General features: G+C 46.9%; 1 protein-coding gene across 2 annotated transcripts in view; it reads right to left on the bottom strand.

The window, feature by feature from the left end:
* PDCD11 (programmed cell death 11) overlaps window positions 1–16299 on the bottom strand; it is a 41280-nt gene extending 24981 nt beyond the window's left edge. For both annotated transcript variants that reach the window (XM_050957956.1, XM_050957955.1), the window contains exons 1-11: window positions 16163–16299; window positions 13548–13715; window positions 12402–12563; window positions 11643–11766; window positions 10035–10216; window positions 8448–8555; window positions 7678–7884; window positions 5857–5981; window positions 5118–5178; window positions 2544–2690; window positions 1043–1294 (exon numbers count right to left, since the gene is read on the bottom strand). In XM_050957956.1, the coding sequence (XP_050813913.1) occupies window positions 1043–1294; window positions 2544–2690; window positions 5118–5178; window positions 5857–5981; window positions 7678–7884; window positions 8448–8555; window positions 10035–10216; window positions 11643–11766; window positions 12402–12563; window positions 13548–13700 (1521 nt within the window). In that variant the 5' untranslated portion in view covers window positions 13701–13715; window positions 16163–16299. The remainder of the gene's footprint in view (window positions 1–1042; window positions 1295–2543; window positions 2691–5117; window positions 5179–5856; window positions 5982–7677; window positions 7885–8447; window positions 8556–10034; window positions 10217–11642; window positions 11767–12401; window positions 12564–13547; window positions 13716–16162) is intronic.
* Window positions 16300–17587: the final 1288 nt, after the last annotated feature.

Raw genomic sequence — 17587 nt, forward strand, 5'->3', positions numbered from 1 at the left:
GGGATGGCAGACTGGATGTACAGACTGGAATTAAAAGTGCCTGGACATTGGTAAAGTCACCAGGCACAGCGTGGGTTGGATTTTTAAAATATAGACTTAAAAGATTGTTTTCCTGATCCTGAAAACAAAAGTTTTCAGTCTTCTGAAAACAAGGGCCTCAGCATAGACCTCAACCCCTCCGCTGAGCAATCCGACAAGTCATCTCTCCTGGGGCTAGGTTTCTTTGCCACCCAAGCTGTGCAGACCACGTCACACAGCTCTGTGCCTGCTGCACTCTCGGAAGCAGGCAAGGCATGGAAATCTACAAGAACGCAGCTCTGCAAAGTTCTTGAGGGGAAGGAATCTCTTACAGCCCAGCATTTAATTGCATACAGGCAAGAGGAATCACCTGCTCCACAGGAGCGTTTTCAGAATTCCAGATCCTTTCGATTCCTTCCTGTGTTGTCTGTGTGTGTTAAATGATTTCCCAAGACAGGAAGAGTTTCCAGTAAAGGCCTTTGATTTGAGTCCTTTAAGCCTTAGGACACAGGTGAGTTTGTAGGTATGGACATCCAGCTCCTAAGAGTTAACGGGATGCAACAGGGCAGGGGACAGAAAACTGGGACCCTATCCTGGAGCGAGAGGCCTCCTCTCCCCTCAGGAACCCCTTCCTCCCTGTTATCAGATCGTCCTTACAACTATGCAGTGGTGTGACAGTGTCACACAACCGTCAAGGAATCGCCTACTTCAGGGACTCAAAGCCAGTGGCACGCAGATGATTCCGTGTAGCAGGCTAGACTTTTCGATAGCCTGTCTAACCCTAGCACAGCAGAGGGCCCAACACCTCCCACACTGCAAACCACAGCACCAGGCAGATCTCATCTGAGGTGTGTCTGCCTTGCCAATATCCTTTTACAACTGTCTAGGTGCTCTGGATTCTCACCTGAACCTCCCATCCACAATCAACCAGCTTGCGGCCTCTTTCTAATCTGTCAGTGCGATGTTACAAATGCCTCCATTGCATTTATCAATGGGTGTGCACGTGCGCATGTGTATTTGTTACCTGGCCTTTGTAGAAGACTTTCTCTGGGGAAGGTATGGGCTCTGAGCTCAGCTCGTTCTTGGGAACCAGACCTTTAACGTCATTGTAGAACTTCACAATGCAGCCGAATTCCCTAGCGCACACAATGAAGCCGTGAGTGATCAGGCCGGGCTTTGCAGCCTCGTAACTAGTGAGGACTGGAAATTTTGACATGACCAGAGTTTTCTTCAGAGTTAGGATCAGCTTCTTTTCTTCAGGATTGGATATTAACACCTAGGAGAGTGCGGGGGGGGGAGAGGTTAGAGTGACTGCAGAAATGCTTTTCAATCAGGGAAAAGGCACCAAATTCTTGGTTCATATTCACTATGTACAAGAATCCCATATATGTCTACAAGTCTGCACTAGCTTCAGACATCCAGACGCAACAGCGCTTTGAGATCCTCGGAGGAAAGGCAAAGTGCTTTATAAACATTAATGCTGACAATATCTCAGAAGCTAATCCTGCTAAAGCAGGTGTCGTCACGTGATTTGGTGGCCAAGTTCCTGGTGGTTTTCCCTTGGATTGAATTCTCTCTATTCAAAGGTCATCAAGCTAGAACAGGAGCAACACTGGCCCCCAAATGAGATGCAGGATACTCTGTCAGTATCAGTGAGTCTAACGGAAAACCAGGAAGGTGCATTAAAAGTGTGCATGGAAACGGGTGGGAGTAAAGCCCATAAAATCCGAGCTTCTCTTCAGAGAAGACAGAATCTATTTCAGTACGTCACTGCCCGAGAGATGACACCATTACTTCTGAGAAGTAGCACAGGGAAATGCAGCAGTTTCCTATTCAATATGCAGATTCCTACAAGGAATCACCTTAAGGATTTTAAATGGTCACAGCCTCTGACGTTGCTAAAAATTGTTGAGGTTTTGGGAAATTAAGTGATTACATGTAGCACGTACGGTGCTCGGTTCATCCAAGGCTCTCAGAGCATTTTAACAAGACAGGAATCTAGTGATACTTGGTCTGTCTTGTTAAAATGGTGTTGACAAGTTAAGGCCTAAACATTTTCAAGTGTCCACTAATTGGGAGGACAATCTGAGCCCCCTAGGGAACGACTTTCAGAGCTGCTGCATATCTGCAGCACACATCACTTCACGTGGGTGCTCAGAAGCTCTCAAAATCAGACCCCAGCTGTTTGTAGCTGGGCACCAAACACCCTGAGACCATCCAAAGGAGCGGCGGCTTGAAAGCGTGGCCATAATTTGGTCAGGTCGCACACTGAGTCACATTGCCCAACACTCAGTCTAGTGGCCAATAGGGAGGGATAACTGAGAAAAGGCAACAGCTTCTCTTTCCGAAATACCAGCAACCTCACGCCCCCGGACTCATTATAAACCAACAATAAGTGCATCAGAGAGTCACCCGCTCTCAGTGAAAATCAGATCAGTCTCTAAATGCTCAGGCATCAATCTGGTGGAAGAGTACAACTTAAGACAGCCCAAGCCCTCGGCTGGCCTCTGACAGGGGAATCTCACCCGGCACTTGACTTCACCTCCCACGCTGTACTTTTTCTCGGGTTGTTTCAGGAGCACGTCCGCCAGATGCAGGTGAGGCACCAGCCCTCTGATGTGATCCGTCACCTTCACCTGCATCCCGAAGGGTTTCAGAGCCAACACTTTGCCCTAAAGTCCGGAGAAGAGAGCAGGATTGGTAGTTTTCAGTGTAGGTTGTGGTGTACAGTAACGCCTCGCTTTAAGTCGTCCCAGTTAACATTGTTACGTTGCTGATAAATTAGGGAACATGCTCATTTAAAGTTGTGCAATGTTGTTTGGCAGCCGCCTGCTTTGTCCACTGCTTGCAGGAAGAGCAGCCCGTCACAGCTAGCCGATGGGAGCTTGGAACCAGGGTGGGCTGGCACCACTCCATCAGCTCTCAGCTCCCCTAAGTTTCCTGTGCAGCAGCCGCCCAGCAGGCTATCAATTGCCGGCAGTTCAGCTGTCCCTCCCCCTACTGCCGGGTGCTGCTCCTGCCCTCTGCTTTGGAGCTGCTCCCGGGAGCCTCCTACTTGCTGTGCCGGGGGGGGGGGGGGGGGGGCTGGGCTAATGTCAGGGTGTCCCCCTCCCCTTCTTCTGCCCCACGCTTACCCCTTTTCCACAGAGTGGTGGAGGCGAGGGGAGGACACAAAAGGGCTCAGGAGGGAGGGAGCACGCTGGAGGCAGCTGCTGTCTCAACTTGAAAAGGCAATGTACTTAGAGTGGAGTCAGTGTACTTAAAAGGGGCAATGCCCATCTCTCTCTCGCGCTCTCTCTCACACACATGGGGTGTGTCTCTGTCTCTCTCTGCCATGCTGTCTCCCTCCATTCATGCTGCCTTGTAGAGTGTGAGGCTACATTAACAACGTGTTAACCCTTGAGGGCTCAGCTGCTCTAGTTCAACATTTAGCAGGAAGGCATTCCCTTGGAAATATCCCACCCTCTTCCGCCCTCTGACTTCACCTCCTCAACCAAGCTTCACAATCATCATTGCTATATACAGTACTAAATTGTTTGTTTAAAACTTAGCCTGTGTGTGTGAGTGTGTGTATACATCTGTGTGTGTATAGACAGACAGACCGACCTACCCCGACATAACGCAGTCCTCAGGAGCCAAAAAAAAAAAAAATCTCACCATATTATAGGTGAGACCATGTTATATCGGGGTAGGGAGAGGAACCACTCCTCGCCCCAGCTCACCTCCGCTCTGACTCCTCCCTGAGCACGCCACCGCCGGTCCACTTCTCCCTCCCTCCCTTCGAGGCTTGCCGCGCCAATCAGCTGTTTGGCCCGGCAAGCTGGAAGGGAGAGTAGGGGGGAGAAAGCAGAGCGGCGGCAGTGTGCTCGGGGAGGAGGCAGAGATGAGCTGGAGCAGGGAGTGGTTCCTCTGCCCCCCCCCCCATTACTTGCTGCAGCCCCCCCAGGAACTCTCCCACCCCAGCTCACCTCTGCCTCCTCTCACGAGCGCACCGCAGCTCCGCTTCTCCCTCCTCCCTCCCACGCTTGCCGCGCCAATCAGCTGTTTGGCGCGGCAAGCCTGGGAGGGAGGAGAAGCGGAGCTGAGCGGCGTGCTTGTGGGAGGAGGAGGCAGAGCGGAGGTGAACTGGGGCGGGAGCGGTTCCTCTGCACACCCCCCTTACTTGCTGATTGGCACAGCAAGCCTGGGAGGGAGGAGAAGCGGAGCTGCAGCGCCCTCATGGGAGGGGCGCCGGGGAGGGCAGCAAGTAACGGGTGGGCACAAAGGAACTGCTTGCAGTAACACGAATTCGGATATAACGAGGTAAAGCAGCCCCGTCCCCTGGAGTGCTGCTTGACTGCCTTATATCCAAATTCACATTATATCGGAATGCATTATATTGGGGTACGGGTGTATACATACATACACACACATATATGTAGGTCTTTTGTCTGGTGAAAAAAAACTTCCCTGGAACCTAATCCCCTCATTTACATTAATTCTTATGGGGAAATTGGATTCGCTTAACATCACTTCGTTTAAAGTTGCATTTTTCAGGAACATGACTACAACGTTAAGCAAGGAGTTACTGCACATGGGCAACAGGCTACCCACTAAACCCCCAAAAATACACACGACCCACCCCAAAAATCGATCTAATGTATTAACCACACGGAGGCCAACAGTTTTACATAAGGGAAGCTGCACTGCTTCTTGCACCCGCAATGCCAGTGATGTGCTCTCCATGGGCCACATGCTGGTTCTGCTGAAGTCAATGGTAAAATTCCCACTGACGTCAAATAGACCTGGATCTGACCCTATATTATATATCTCCAACATACGATTGGGTATACAAGGCTTTAGAAAGATCATTCTACCCTCACCAAGGCAATGCGGACGAACACCTGGACTGAAATGTCGGTTAGGTAACTACAGTCGGGAGAACTTGCAAGTTATTTTTACTGGTGCTGTATTTGCATTCTCCCTTTCCAGGACTGGTCTGAAACAAATAGGTGTGAACTGGCATTAACTAGGCATGGAAAATATGCATTACCTAAGGCGAGGCAGCAAGTACCAACACTCTACAATGCCAAACGTGCACCGTTCTCTCAGGATCTTACCTCCACCACACGCCCGGGACAGATGTCTTGGTATCTCAGAAACGGAGCAGCAATAATTCGACTAGGAGAAGATACAGCAAGGGTTGCTGCATGAGTCATCTTTAACGTGAAGGAAAACCCAGAGGTGGTAAGAACAAGACGACCCCTCCCCTTCCGTTCCCCCTGGGGTCTGTCAGAATCCGCCTGGCATCTATTTATCACATCAGTGCTCTGTCCCCCTACAGTCCTATGTCAGAGTCACGGTGACCTTCCCTCCGTTAAGGTGGGCCCAGCCACCCGACTAAGTTTTGTCCCAGTTTATGACACAAAGGATCATGGCCAGAAGCCAAAACCCTGCATGCAGGGAACCCACCAGCTCTCAGAGGGCAACACCTTTACTAGACAGGAAGGACAGCCCGGTGGCTAGAATGCAAGCCTGAGACCTGCTCTGTTGCAGCTTTTCTGTGTGACCTTGGGCAAGTCACTTAGTCCCTCTGGACCTCAGTTCCCATCTGTGCAATGGGGAGAAGAGCCTGGCCCTGCCCCACAGGGATTGTTGGGAGGAGAAATGTGTTCAAGGTTGTGACATCTCAGATATCCATTAATGGGCATCAGATGAGTGCCACAGACAGATAATGAGTGGAAACTCCAATGGGTGGGTTCCAGTCAAACAAAGCAGCACAGTATTTTCCACTTGTTATCAGTCCCTTCTCTCCCCTTAGCCCCCACAAACAATTCTGGAACAGCACAGGAAACTTACTGCTTCAAGGACAACAGGGCGAGCTCATCCATATGGCTGTAGTCAATGATTCGACATCTGTGCTTGCTGCCCACCTTAAATGCCCCGGGTTTGAAGGATTTTTTGGTGTCCGAAAGATGTTTCAGCTACAAAAACAAAGGGCGATTTATCACCATTTGGAAATAGAGATGGTATTGACTTGGGAGAACGAAACCTAGACTGACTTGAAGAGGAGAAAACAGACCAGTAAGTCTTAGCAAGTTTCACATGGGTGTTTTTACTCAGATAAGATGCAATGTTTACATCCCTCTGGAAGTATTAGTTGGGAGGATGGGGAGGAAGACACAGACAAACCCATTATTTTGGGGAGCAGCTTGTACAATAGTTGCCAGGCAGATGAAGTTGTATTTTACTGTGTATATACACTAAATGGCCTTCAAAAAATTATGCTAGCAGAATGTTGCCACTAAGAGCATGAGAAAGAGGAAAAGGCCACCAGGCCAGGGCTTGACCTGAGCGCGAGGCCAGTCTGGTACTTTATGAAGGCTGGGCAAACTGTACAGTAACCTCATTTCTAAGGGCCACCCTGAGCTCTTATGGGGTTCCAGTCACTGCAAGACCAGGGGCTGCCCAAAGGATTTCAAGCCCAGTCCTGCAAGTTACCAAGTGCCCTCCACTGGGGTGAAGGATGCCCAACCCCTTGCAGGCCTTCCTTATTTACTTTCTCCACACCCGTCATGATTGTGTAGACCTCTATCATATCTTCCCTTAGTCTCTTTTTCAAGATGACAAGTTCCAATCTTATTAGTCTCTCCTCATATGGAAGCCGTTCCATACCCCTAATCATTTTTGTTGCCCTTTTCTCAACCTTTCAATTCCAATACATTTTTTGAGATGGGGCGACCACATTTGCAAGCAGTATTCAATATATGAGCGTACCATGGATATAGAGACAATATGATATTTTCTGTCTGATTATCTATCCCTCTCAATGATCCCCAACATTCTGTTCGCTTTTTTGAACGCTGCTGCACATTGAGTGGATGCTTTCAGAGAACTATCCACAATGACTCCAAGATCGCTTTCTTGAGTGGTAACAGTTAATTTAGACTGTCATTGTATATGTACAGCTGGAATTATGTTTTTCCAATGTGCATTACTTTGCATTTATCAATATTGAATTTCGTCTGCCTTTTTGTTGCCCAGTCACCCAGTTTTGAGAGATCCTTTTATAGCTCTTTGCAGTCTGCCTGGGACTTAACTATCTTAAGCAATTTTGTATCATCTGCACTTTTTGCCACCTCACTGGTTACCTGTTTTTCCAAAATCATTTATTAATATATTGAATAGGACTGGTCCCAGAACAGACCCCTGGGGGCCACCTCTATTTACCTCTCTCCATTCTGAAAACTGACCATTTATTCCTACCTTTTGTTTCCTATCTTTTAACCAGTTACCAATCCATGAGAGGCCCTTCCCTCTTATCCCATGACAGCTTACTTTACTTAAGAGCTTTGGTGAGGGACCTTGTCAAAGGCTTTTTGAAAATCTAAATACATTATTTCCACTGTAACTGCCTTCTCCACATGCTTGTTGGCCCCCTCAAAGAATTCTAGTAGAATATGGAGTATACTCAGTTTCATTTCCTGGTTCTCATGCACTAGCAACACAGTGCAATGTCTGGGTTGCAAATGCTGCGGGACAACCATTAATTTACAACCGTTTCCACTTACGTTTTAAAATACCATTCCCCAGATGTCTCTGGTTTGGTTGGCGATTTCATGCCAGCATGTGGCAACCCCTTCCACAGTGTAACTCGGCCACAGGGCATTCATTACTTACACATGCAAAAGCCAGCGTGCCATCATCCAGTTCAAAGATGACGCCAGTGTTTGCGTGGAAGCTTTTCACCACTGACTCTTCCACCACCATGCCAATTCGACTGCTGGCGAGCTGGCTAAGCCCCGTTCCAGGCTGAAGGAAGACCTGCCGCAGCGTAAGCCGTACTGCTTTGGAGGTGGGATGGACAGAGAGGATGCAGGCCTTCACCTGTTGCAGGGGAGAGAGGATGGCAGGATGGTAAGGCAGGCTGTCAACTGGAAGAGCCAAGAGCCATTTTCAACCCTGCACTCTCACATCACACCTGGCTTCTGATCACTTCACGGAGGCATTGCCGAGGTAGAGCAAGGACAATGGAACGTGCGGTGTTGTTATTCAGCTGTAACGTCTTTATGGGCTGGGCATTTTTTCTTTACTTATCTGATTAAATTGTGTGAGCTAGTTTGGTGCGGACAAAGGGAGGGGAGAGTGACTGCGGGCAATCAGCCCCCGGCACAAGCCATTCCTCATATTCCATGAGCCTCTCAGCTGCTAAAACTGTAAAGGGACACTTTCCCCAGGACTCTCCAGAGGCTACATTCAGAACTGAAAGACATAGGCTGCTTCCCTTCTCCTTACCAGGGGTGTAGAAAGAAGGTCTGTGCCAACAAAATTGCTGACATGACCGATTCCACAGAAAATAAAACCTTTATCAAAAAATGGTTAGAGAAGGAAAGAAGACAGGCAGACCACACAGCTTTCTGATTCCTACGGCCGCTTCAGCATCCACTTACCGTCTGACTTTCTGAATAACTCCCCGCTTTCTTCGGATCCAGGTGCATGAAGTCCACAATCCCAGTGAAGGAGGAGAGGAAACTCAGAGAGATGCCATTAGGGGTCACCTAAACCAAGAAAGAGAAATTCTTCTGTAGGGCATAAAATTAAATCACTAAATCAATGCCCTACCATTGCAGGGGCCTCAGGGATTGGTGCATTCAGTCCCTCCTGTTTTCTGCCTGTGACACAGAACAGTAGAGTGTCTCGAGGGCTGTAACACCTTTGTCTAATTCTGGTGGTTTGCTAGGCCTGGGGGTGACTGGGTGGTGTTGGTGATCTGTGATATACAGGAGGTCAGACTAGAGGATCTGATGGTTCTCACCTGGCCTTAAACTCTATGACACTAAATCTGTGTGAAAAGTTCTCATCCAGATCAAGATGTGGATGGCACTTTACTTCCTCCACTAATAAGCATCTTGTCAGTACTTAATAATACACACGCTGAAAAAGACAGTTAATTGCTTGAGAGTTGGCTTTTTGCCACCACTAGAAAAGAATACTTTTTAAGTTTTCTAATTGTACATTTGATCTGAAGTCCAGAATCAACCTGTGCTGGTTTGCAAGCAGGTGTTTTTCCCACCTTGCACTCCCAAGTCCCAAATTTCCATTTAAAAAACCAACCAACCACTAAGATCCCAGCTGCTGCAGAAAAAGGAAAAAAAAAAAAGATCCCAGTGTAAACAAATACAGTGAAGTCTGCCCGAGTCTGTAGGCAGCCTGAAACAGGAGTTCAGCAGTGTCAGCTTCACCCATTCACATGATCGGCTGTTAAGTTTGAAGTCTAATGCTGAAACTTTCAGTGCCAGCTATTTCACCAATGATCAAAGAAGGACCATCAAAAGATCTGCATAATGTACTGAAAGTGGTGTCAAGTGGGCAGAGCTGTGGAGAGCGCCACTGTCCTTTTTTTCCCAAATTCAGCTTCTAAATGAACATATGGAAATGCTGATATGAAAAGGAGGAAAGTTTCTCTTGTTTCCACAGCCACAACAGAAAGGTCCAAAGGATGCCAAGCAAGGAGAGTTGAAAGGTTAATGCTTTACTCATCGTGCCAGCAAGTTGCCACTTATATTTAGGGCTTTTAGACACCGTAGTGTTGTTACAGAAGGAAAAGGGACTCAAAAACGGCTCCTGGTTACTGCCCTTGCGCTTTTTGAGCCAGATGTGCTCACTGCCTGACACAACAGAAGATTTTACTCCTACAGAGTAACTGCTCTTCCACAGAGCTACAAGACTAAGAGCAGGAGACAAGCAAACTGGATTTGACTCTGCCTCGCACTTCCCCACCACCACCAGCCAGGCACAGATACAGGCGTCTTTACACCTGATAACTGGGCACAGAGCAGAGCTCCATTTCGGAGATTGGGCGGGTGGTTTGCAAGCAGGTGTTTTTCCCAGGTGACAGGCAGAAATCACTTATTTGGATTTGTAAATTCACTAAATTCCAGCTGAGTTTTGCTGGGGCAGAATACATAGGAAGATGTCCACCACAGCTGCGATCATAACTCCACCTCAACAACCCTTCAGAAAAAGCTGAGTTTTACCTTCTGCACTTGGGCTTTCACCACCAGCCCTGGCAGTAAGTTACTGAGCGCCCAGTTCTGTTCTTCTGTTGCAATGGCCGCAGCAACCTCCGACCGAGTGATGGACAGACGGACAATTCTTCCATTGTTTTTCACTTCTTCAATGAGACAGTTCAGGTACTGGCCTATTTTCAGCTCAGCCCCTACAAAGACAGGGCACATACCAAAAAACCCCCATCATCTTCCTGTCTGTCATAGCCCCCTACTTCCCCTTCTGAAACCCTTCGCTAGCTCCCCCCCTCCAGCCTAACACAAGCCTCTTTTCCAGACCCTCTCTCCTGAGCCACTCATCTCTTATCACAGTGCCCGACCCTGCTAAGCTGCCCTCAATGCCAATTTCAGCCATACTTGCCCAGGCCCCCCTGTGCATGGAACAGCCTCCCTGAAAAGACCTGTAAGGTCACTACCCTCTGCTCTTTCAAAATCGCTGCTCTAGATCCACTTCTGCTGCAACACCTATCAGAAAATCAGTAGCGTTTAAATGGCTGGCAGTCAGGGAAACGCAATGCTTTATTTATGCAATTACAAAGCAGTTTTTTAAAAATAGTAAGTATCTATGCGCATAAAGACTGAACTTATCCAATTTTCTCCCCATGCCTCACCCTCTGTATATTGCTTGTTTTCTTAGACTGTTAGCTCTTTGCTGTAAGGCCCCTGCCTACTGTTATGTTTGTAGTGCCTAGCACAATCAGGCCCTGGTCCGAACAGGCCTCTGGGTGCTAATGTAATATAGTTAAATTGGGATGAGAATGACTTTTTCCATGCTCACCTGGAGAACACATGCATCACAAGGAGTAGCAATGCAAGCTCCTCCCGCCTCCTGGCACCAGATCTAGGGTGCGGAGACCAATTCCCTTTTGCCCATGGCCTTTGTGGATGACAGGCCACAAATCTATTTCCTGTAGCCACCAGATCATACATACTTCAGGTCTCTGCCAGCCTGAGCCAAAAGAGAGCCGTCTGACCAAAGCAGCAGAGAAAGGTGCTCTCTCAGAGCTTTTCTGTTCTAGTGCATTTAGGGACTTTTAGCAATACAGCTCTGTCGCTCATGCACAAGTACCAGGAAACTGCCACTTGGTCAGTTGATTTCAGATGGGTGTGGATTTAGTGCTATGGGAAGGGGCAATCTAGACAATCCTGGACACCAATCAATCCTCAGGACAGGCAAAGTGCAGGCGGCTGCAGCACACGCTTCTCCTACACCATCCTGCCAATGTGCCTCAACCAGGACCTACAGGACTACTTCTCAGGGTGGGGGAAATGAAAGGGGAGAGGTAGTGCCCATCTCCATTTGAACTTGGGTCTCTCTGCAATAGTATCCAAAACGCAGAATGACTAGTGGCAGTCAGGATGAAGGTGTTTACAAGGAGGACACCAGTAGATCACGAAATGGACTGACAACCAACAGCTCATTGTTCAATGGCCTGTGCCCAACCGTATGTCAGCAGAGACTTCTGATCTCCCCTGACTTGAGCTATGTTTGAGCCAGGAAGCTAGAGGTGAAAGGCTCCAGTCCCATCCTCGCTCCTCTGAACCAGCCAGTTCTCCATCTCCTGCTGGATGCCTTACCTTTGTTGGCTGATTTGATGTAACTCTGGGACTTCTGACGAGGCAGAAATGCCTTAGCACCACTGACTCCAATATCTATGAGGTAGCCGTGATCTTCCACACTAGATACCAAGCCAGAGAGCAACTGCAGGGAGGGAAACATTACAATTCAACAATATAAAGGAACAGTTAGATCGGCAAGGAGAACAATTCTGTCAACAGGCTGCTTGCACTCAGATTTCCTTCTCTCTTGGGGTCAGAATGCTGGAATTCCCCCCACTGTGTTGGACACATTAGACCATGGCTCCTCTGACAATGCGGTCTCAGCTGTCCTCTCATCCAACCAAGACATGTATCTAGGGGATTCTTGGCTTCCTGAAGCTCTGGTAACATCAGGACATTGAAAAGAAACAGGCACTCACACTGCTGGTGAAATTGTGAGCTTAGTTAATTATTCTCTTGCACCCAACACCTCTGTGAGGTGGTCAGATAAGTATTATCCCCATTTTACTGATGGAGAAGCTGAGGCAGCAGAAGTTAAGTGACTTGCCCAAGAGCCAGCAAGCCAGTGGCAAAAGAACAGATCTAGAGTCACAGTTCAGGCCTGCGTTCTACCCACTACACCACACTTCCTACCAACATGAATTTCACCAGAAAAGGCACAGATCCTTGCTTTAATTGCATGCAGTGACAAAACTGAATTCATGCAAGGAGACGTGAGGCCAAGGGGGAAGCAATCTCCAAAGTGCAGGGAGGCTGCGGTGCACCCAGAACACCTACCATGCCTGATCTAAGAGCTGTGGTGTTCAGTGCCTTGTTGACATCTTTGGGGTTAATTGACAGCTTGACACTCTGGTGTCCATCCATGGTTTTCCCCATGCTGGTCACAGTGCATCTGACCAGCATTCCAGGAGGGTACAGGTCTGAGAGCGAGTTCAAATCCTAAACAGCAAGACAGTTAAAGATCACGAAAACCATAAAATCATTAACATTAAATAATGCAGAAGACCAGAACTTGTTACTGAAGAGGCTTTTGAAACCCAAACCCAAGAGGAAAGCTCTATTCTCAGCAGCAGCTAAATGCCACAAAGACTGGGGGCCCTGGGTACAGTGGGCTTGTGCCCCTGCCTGGAGTTTCAAGCCTGACTCAGGGAACACGCACAATAAAAGATGTATGTAATGTTACAAGGCTGAGGTCAAAGGATTCAACACAGCTACCAGGCTGAACACCAGGAGGTGCTACAGGTCAGGATTAAGATTCAGCACCAGAGCTGATTTTGGTCCCAGTCTCAGGTCTCCCATTAGCAAAGAGGTAAAAGGTAACAAAAGAGCAAGGGGATATTAGCATCTTGCCATTCCCAAAATTCAATTATAAACAGGCACGGACGGCAGTGGGAAGGGGAAATATAAACGTGCACATGGACTATTCCCTTCCTTTCTTTGGAACATCTGTGTCATCAGGGAATTACATAGGCTGCTTGGAAGAGACATAGGTATTGGAGAGACTATCTGCCACAGCACGAGCTGGTAATACACAGCACAGAATATCACAGAAGCCATCTTTTGAGGGGCTGCATAGTGTCTGGCGAAGAGGACAGAGTCCTCTGCATCTCTGCTGGAAAGTAGATGATTCTCTCAAACATATCCCCAGCTTCATCCTTCAAGTCCCCTGCCCAAGAGCTCTGGGAACCCCTTAAGTAGGGAGGGGTGTACAGTGATGGCTGCTGTTGAGCAGCACATTAAACATGCTGCCTTCAGCATTCACAGGCCCTGTTGGCCAAGGAAGCAAGAGAGCAGGACAAGGAAGGGATCAGAATCTCCTGTACACCAGTGGAAACTGGGTTCTCCCGCTGGGTCTCTGCTTGCAAGACCCCGTTTATTTTACCCAGTCCCAGGACACACACTATAGCTCAGGACTCTCCTCACCTCCAGAAGCTCTCCTGTGGCCACTTGCTCATTCAGCATTTTGCTGTATGCATCACAAATGTGCGTCACTTGCACAAATCCAGTGAGTCCATTAGGCAAACTGACCACTAACTCGAAGTCATTAGACTCCTTCACGCAGCCGAGCAGCAGCATCCCCTCACTCAAGGCCTGGAAGAAAGAAAAAGTAGCAGTTGGTGGATCTCAGTAAGCCACAGAGTTACCGTGTCTAATGAGACTGAAAAAATAAACTACTGAAAGTCAAGAAAAACTCAGCACCTTTTACCACCCAGACTCAGGACACAAATCACTACCAGCACCACTCTGCGAGTTACCAAGCCACCGCTGACATACTGCAATTAGGAGCAGCCCTCTTAAAAGGTCAGTGGAAAGCAGCAAAAACCTAGAAACAGGACTACAGCCCCTCCTACGGTCAGTGCTGGGAGCAGGAATGACTGATGGGGACACGAGCTTTCCAGACTAGAGAAACCTGTCACACTCTTGCAGTAGCATGTCCTACAGAACATTCTATGGAGCAGTCATGAAGGAAGCTGTATGTTCCACCTTCCAAACTGAATACAGAGGGCTTGTCTACACTACCACTTAAGTTGATGAACCTAACATTGCTCAGGGGTGTGAAAAAAACCACCCCCCTCAGCAACATAAGCTACATCAACTTAAAGCTCTCCCACCTAGAGCTTCTGCTTCTTGTTGAGGTGGAGTAATTACGTTGATGGGAGAGCACTCTCCCATCAACATAGGCGATGCATTACATGCTGCGCCGATGTACTGCGGTAGTGAAGACAAGCCCAGAGATTGTCAGACTGGATCAGACCCAAGCTCCACCTAGTCCAGTATCCCATCCCAGACAGTGGTCAGAACCAGATGCTTCAGAGGAAGACATAAGAATCACCAGAGTTGTGGGCAGACACAGGATGACCAGTCTGCCACACAGGTCTTGTCCTAATGCCTGAAGCACAAAGTTTAATATTGCTTCCAAAATTTTTGTCATCATTAATTATAACAATTCTGGATATTCTTGAGATCCATATACAGTAGAATCTCAGAGTTACGAACACCCAACACCAGTTATGAACTGACTGGTCAACCACAGACCTCATTTGGAACCAGAAGTATGAAATCAGGCAACAGCAGAGACAAAAAAGGAACAAATTAAGTACAGTTCTGTGTTAAATATAAACTTCTAAAAAATAAATGGAAAGTTTAAAAAAAGATTTGACCAGGTAAGGAAACCTTTTCTGTACTCGTTTTATTTAAATTAAAATGGTTAAAAGCAGCATTTTTCTTTTGCATAGTAAAGTTTCAAAACTCTGTTAAGTCAATGTTCATTTGCAAACTTTTGAAAGACCCACCATAACGTTTTCTTCAGAGTTACAAACATTTCAGAATTACGAACAACCTCCACCTGAAGTGTTCACAGCTCTGAGGTTCTACTGTAAATATCTAATCACTTGTTAAGTTCTTGGCTCCCATGACTTTCTGTGGAAACGAGTTCCACAGTTTAATCACATGTTGTTTAAAAAAGTGTTTTCTTTCAGAGGTTTTGAATTTCCTATCTTCAATTAACTTGAGCGTCCCCTTGTTCTTGTGACAGGAGACAGTGAGAACAGACACTCCTGATCTACCTTCTTGAGACCACTTTGTATTTTACATTTTCGTCTTATTCAACCCCTTTCTAAGGTACGACTTACAGCAAAGGAAGTGGAGTGATAGAGAAAACAGGTCATCAAGGGTTAAACATGTGCCTGTGGGGAGGATGGAATAGCAGCCACAGAACTGAGAGCTGGACAATAGCCCCTGTTCAGAATCAAGAAGCGTGCATCAAATGGAGGGGGAAAAGAAATTTGACTATGGCCAATCTGATAGCAAGGAAACCAAGAGAGATACAGACTCAGCAGGCCTCAGAAGCATTCAGCTCAGTAATTCAGTTCTCTGTGGAGATGATTTTGATTGTATACAGCCTTTGTTAATTATCAGAGCTTTACTGCAGTTAGCATCACTTTTTGCAGCAGTTAATTCTGCATCCTGGGACAGTTCTAAGTGATAATACTCTGCCTTCATTGCAGAAGACTCGGAGGAGATGTACCATTTCTTACATGTCACTGAACTCCTTCTTGCCAGCGAAGCAGAGGTTGTGAAAAGGAGTCCAGCCCTCCCTTAACTAAAGATTGGCGGTTCTGAGACAGGCCTAGGAATAAGGAACCTCATAGCTGCACTGGACCCAATGGACGTCAAAATACACAAATCACAGAAGAATAGAAATGTAGAACTGGAAAGGACCCTGATAATTCACATAGTACAGCCCTTCATACAAAGGCAGAACTAAGTATTATCTTCTAGACCATCCCTGGCAGGTATTTCTCTAACGCCTCCTTAAAAACCTCCAGCGAAGGAGGTTCCACAGCCTCCCTAGGTAATTTGTTCCAGTGCTTAACTACCCTTTTGGTCAGGAAGTTTTCCCTAATATCTAACCTAAATCTCCCTTGTTGCAGTTTAAGACCATTACTTCTTGTGGATAAAGAGAACACGTTATCACCCTCCTCTTTATAACAACCTTTTAGCTGCTTGAAGACTTATCTGAACGCTCATTCACAAACCTCAACTGTGAGAAGTTCAAAATCCTTGGCATTAGCTTTAATGGCTTCCTTTTTCTCTTTCTTGAGCTTTTTCCCCTTTCCTTGATCTTCTTGTATTCTCTTCCTTTTCTGGGATCCTTCTTCATATTGAGTCTAAGGCAGATTTTAAAAGGGGGGAGGGGGAGACGACAAGAGAATTAGAAGAGAGAACTGTTGTGCTCCACAAAAGAGGAGCAAAATTATCAGCCATCCCAGATTAGAGGGAAATGCTAGAGTTAAGGGTGAGAAGGAAATTTCTATTGCAAACCCTTATGTTCAGTCATATATAGGTCTCTCAACATTTCTCCCTTTGGGCTGAAACTTAACATATTTGGTTAAAGCATGAATACATTTGACCAGTTTGAGCAAAACCGTTCAACAACTTTTGAGTTAAAACAAGCAGAAAGAGACATTTTCTCTCCTTCCTCCGGTGGGTAGAAAACCACCACCACCACCTTTGAGCCTTCATTTGCAGAGAAAACTCAAGAGCCACTCAGGGCATGTCTACATTTAAAACACTGCATCGGAACAGCTGGATCAGTGCAGATGTAGCATTTTAATGAAAACATTCTACACCAACAGGAGAGAGCTCTCCCGTTGGCACAGTTAATCCAGCTCCCCAAGAGGCTCTCTCACCAACACAGCACTCTCCACAGGAGATTAGGTCAGTATAATTATGTTGCTCAGGGGTGTGGATTTTTCATACTCCTGAGCAACGTAGTTATATCGATATAGATCTGTAGTGTAGACCACAACCAAACCTTAAAACCTCAAACTTAGCATGGACATAGGCCCTGATTCGTCAGAGCACTTAAGGAAGGAGGTTCTTAACTTTCTGCACAGGAGCAGTCTCATGAAGTCAATGGGACTACTACACTTAAAAGTTAAAAACATGTTTTAAGTGTTTTGTTGGATCGGTGCCAGAGCCCTCAGTGAGGCAGCTCTGTAGTGCTAAGTCTGAAACAATTTGGTTAGAAATAGCAAAGTAATTGATATATTAAAATGGGATGTGTGTGAGGGGGAGGCAGAAGAGGATGTCATGCATCCTGTTGTTTTAGGAACAGAAACAAGAGAAACATATTAGATCGAATTAACCCTGGCACAGCACCACTGAATTCTATGTCCTCACACCAGATTTGGATTTGGTCCACCACATCTCTCTAGATGCTCTTACCTCTAACAGCAGATCAGTCGCTACTGAGATATTTCAAAGTTAAACCCTGATCAATTACGTTTGATTAATGGTTTGCCATCACATTTACCCAGGGACAGACACCTGTCAAAAGTCATGACAATCCTGGATTCCACAATGAAGACCAGTCACAAGTACTAAAATTAATGTTGGGGCTCAGTCCTGCAGCCCTCACTCAGACAAAGCTGTCATGATCAGAATGAATCTTAGACTAT

Source organism: Gopherus flavomarginatus, chromosome 6 (genome assembly GCF_025201925.1).
Source record: "Gopherus flavomarginatus isolate rGopFla2 chromosome 6, rGopFla2.mat.asm, whole genome shotgun sequence".
Taxonomy (NCBI): domain Eukaryota; kingdom Metazoa; phylum Chordata; order Testudines; family Testudinidae; genus Gopherus; species Gopherus flavomarginatus.